This window comes from Strongylocentrotus purpuratus, unplaced genomic scaffold (genome assembly GCF_000002235.5).
Source record: "Strongylocentrotus purpuratus isolate Spur 01 unplaced genomic scaffold, Spur_5.0 spur5_scaffold_1, whole genome shotgun sequence".
Taxonomy (NCBI): domain Eukaryota; kingdom Metazoa; phylum Echinodermata; class Echinoidea; order Camarodonta; family Strongylocentrotidae; genus Strongylocentrotus; species Strongylocentrotus purpuratus.
In genome coordinates, this window is record NW_022145594.1 from 26,561,108 (window position 1) to 26,564,186 (window position 3,079).

Below are 3,079 nucleotides of genomic sequence, written 5' to 3' on the forward strand. Positions count from 1 at the left end.
AATATTTTTCATCACGATAACAATTCCTGTAGGAAAATGTATAACCCTGATTTTTATATGATTCAGTCGATCAAATTTGTCAAATATTTTTGTAATATGACTGTAGAGAGTCAAGATTAATATAGTAAAATTTGAAAATGTGATTTACAGTGTATTTTGGGCCATCTTCTTTATATTCGGCACTTGTGTCACATATTTAATCAGTGTCAGTACAAGTCCACTTGAAAAATAACTTACTTTCAATAGAAGCAGACCGATCAGACAAACCAATCAAAAAAAATGCGAGCAAAATCGGATAACTAATAAGAAAGTCATGAATTTTTGAAAAAGTATGTAAAACTATAGAACAATGGAAATCACTACACAAATTGCCAATTTGGTTATCAGTTTGTGACGACATGTCCTCACTATTTATCAATTGCTATATATAGCTAATCCTATTAATTTCTCTTTTTATCCCCCTAAACTTGATTTCCCCATGCCTTTGCCCAGGTTATATGATTTGTATCATATTGCGTCCAAGACATTGCATAAAATCTTTTATGAACTTTGAGGAATTGATACTATTTTCTTAATATTGTATATTCATAATTATTTATTTTTATCTAAATTGTTTATTAAAATTCACAATTTTTCATGATTTAACTGAAAAAATTACTCTATATTAATGCATCCACACATAGTACTATCAATCTAACTTGGATGCTGGTGTGAAGAAATACGATTCTTAGGGGGGAAATAGGAAATTTATATTATCAATATAAAGAAAACAATTAGTGGATAGTATGACGTCACAGACTCATGAGTGAATTTCCAATGTGTCTTGTGATTTTCATTGTTCCATAGTTTTACAGACTTTTTTCAAAAATTCTAACTTTCTTATTAGATATCCGATTTTGTTCAATTTTTTTGTTGATGGGTTTGTTTGATTGTTCTGCTTCTCAGTATTGAAAGTGAGTTATTTTTGGAGTGGACTTGACCTTCAGTAATATTTCCATGATCACTTCACAGTAGTTTCTTTTACACATTATCAAGTTACATATTAAACCTGATCATAATTTAGTACTTAAAATGGGCACCTACGATTTTGTTGCATTTTCTTGAGGCACACAAACTAAAAGATAATATTTTCACATAATAATAGATTGCAGGGCCCTCAGGAAGTACATTTTTAATTACTGATAAGGCTACCTTGTGTAAACAAAAAAATCACTATTATTATTATTATCTCATGAACTGGAAGTTACTAAAAAAATATGTTAACTGTGGACGCAGTATATACAAGGAAATATGAAGTGCCATTTAAGACAATGGGCACACGGTCTCCAGGGGTCGAATTTCAGACGACACAGCTATGCTTAGAATATGTTGATGTACCTGTTTGCCAAATGTTGCGCTTTCATCACAAAATAAGCAACTAAACCGCCAGGCTAGCCAATTTAAGGGATGTCCAAAGACGAGCAATACAATTGTTGGCACATGTGTTTATTTAAAGCAGTACAACGGAGAACATCATTCTTGACTTAATACGAAAATCAGTCTGCCAAACAACAAGAAAAATGCATGTCATAATAATTTCACATATGAGATTTGTCTTACGCTTCACACTATTCAAATCTATTACAGGAACTCAGATCAAAATTTAAAAGGATCTTTTTTGATTGCATATGACTTTAAGCAAGATTATAGGTAAATTTATCATAATTTTTTATGATTTCAAAGGGTCAAAGTTTACACCACTTCCATGTATTACACAATCTTTTCCCAATTACTTCCAGGCAGTTCTGTTCCTGCACAAAGTGGTCACCTGACGCCAGGTCTTCTACCGCCCACCGAAGACTTCGACGATATGTTGGTAACTGTTGCAAAGAGAGTCCACAAGGACTCAGAAATCGACACATTAGGAAAACAGCTTGGATTTACACCGGAAGATACTCATCGGTACATAGCAACTAATAACAAAACCCAGAATGTAACATATGTTGGCACTCTTCAGATGCTCCGTGATTGGCGAAACCGTCAAACAAATTCTACCGAGCGAGGAGCTTTGAAGACTGCTTTGGAGCAATCTGGACAAATGCGTCTTGCTGATGATCTCTTTCCTTAATTCCTTCCAGACATTAAATACATAAGCATGACAGGAATCAGTAGCGTTTCCAGAAAAGGGGATGGGTAGGGTCATGCTCTATTCTTTGATACAATAGTGTTTGATAAACTTCTACCATAGTAAATATATAAGACATGGACTAATAGGTTTCACTTTTTTCTTACAGTTCCATTATTTTGTGTTTTCAATCTTTCTTTTATCAGTCTTGTCTCACGGGTAGACTATTTGTGTGGGTTTTTTTATGTCCAATATACAAACATGTTTATATCTGTCTGCTTGGACCAAGAAGGGATATTACTTTACACACAGTTTACTACGGATATAAGTGACTATTATTATCCTTATTATTGTTATTATCATAACATTTGATATTGTTTCGACTATTATCATCACTATTGAAATTATACTTTTGATTACCATTATTGTAATACATATTATAACAAAACAGTATATCTTTTATAACAAATTAAAATCTTTGTTCATTATCCGGTATGTGCCCGAGTTAAAGGTTTAGTATATAATTAGTTAGCTTAATAATGTTAAGGTGATCATTGATCACGTGTAAATAATTTGATTTCAAACTTTTTTTTACCTACTATCCTTATTTTTTTTAATAATCATTTTATCTTTTTTATAATAGATATATTTGTCACAACATGTGCCAGGATTTATTGCCATTTCAAATCCAAGATGTCCACCAAAACTCTTAATTAGTAGCTGAAATATTATCAAGAGAACAAAAGGAAACTTTTGAATAAAGATTCAAAATTTGTGAATTGTTGTTATTATTATCAAAACTATTACATGTACTCTATCTCCATTTGAACTGCAATCTAAATTTTGTTCTCTCTTTCATCCAAAACGTGGTTATTTCTAGCAGTCTGATTATACTCCTGTGTCCTCCTTTCATATCCTTCCCGCCCTCTTCCTCTCTTCCCTCCTTCTCTTCTTTGCACATTCCCCTCTCCCATT

At 32.3% G+C, this 3,079-nt stretch overlaps 1 protein-coding gene across 1 annotated transcript in view; it reads left to right on the forward strand.

The window, feature by feature from the left end:
- Positions 1-2,428, forward strand: part of LOC100893424 — a 4,812-nt gene extending 2,384 nt beyond the window's left edge. Inside the window, exon 3 of the mRNA XM_003726910.3 lies at positions 1,779-2,428. Coding sequence (XP_003726958.1) covers positions 1,779-2,107 — 329 coding nt within the window. The 3' untranslated portion in view covers positions 2,108-2,428. The remainder of the gene's footprint in view (positions 1-1,778) is intronic.
- Positions 2,429-3,079: the final 651 nt, after the last annotated feature.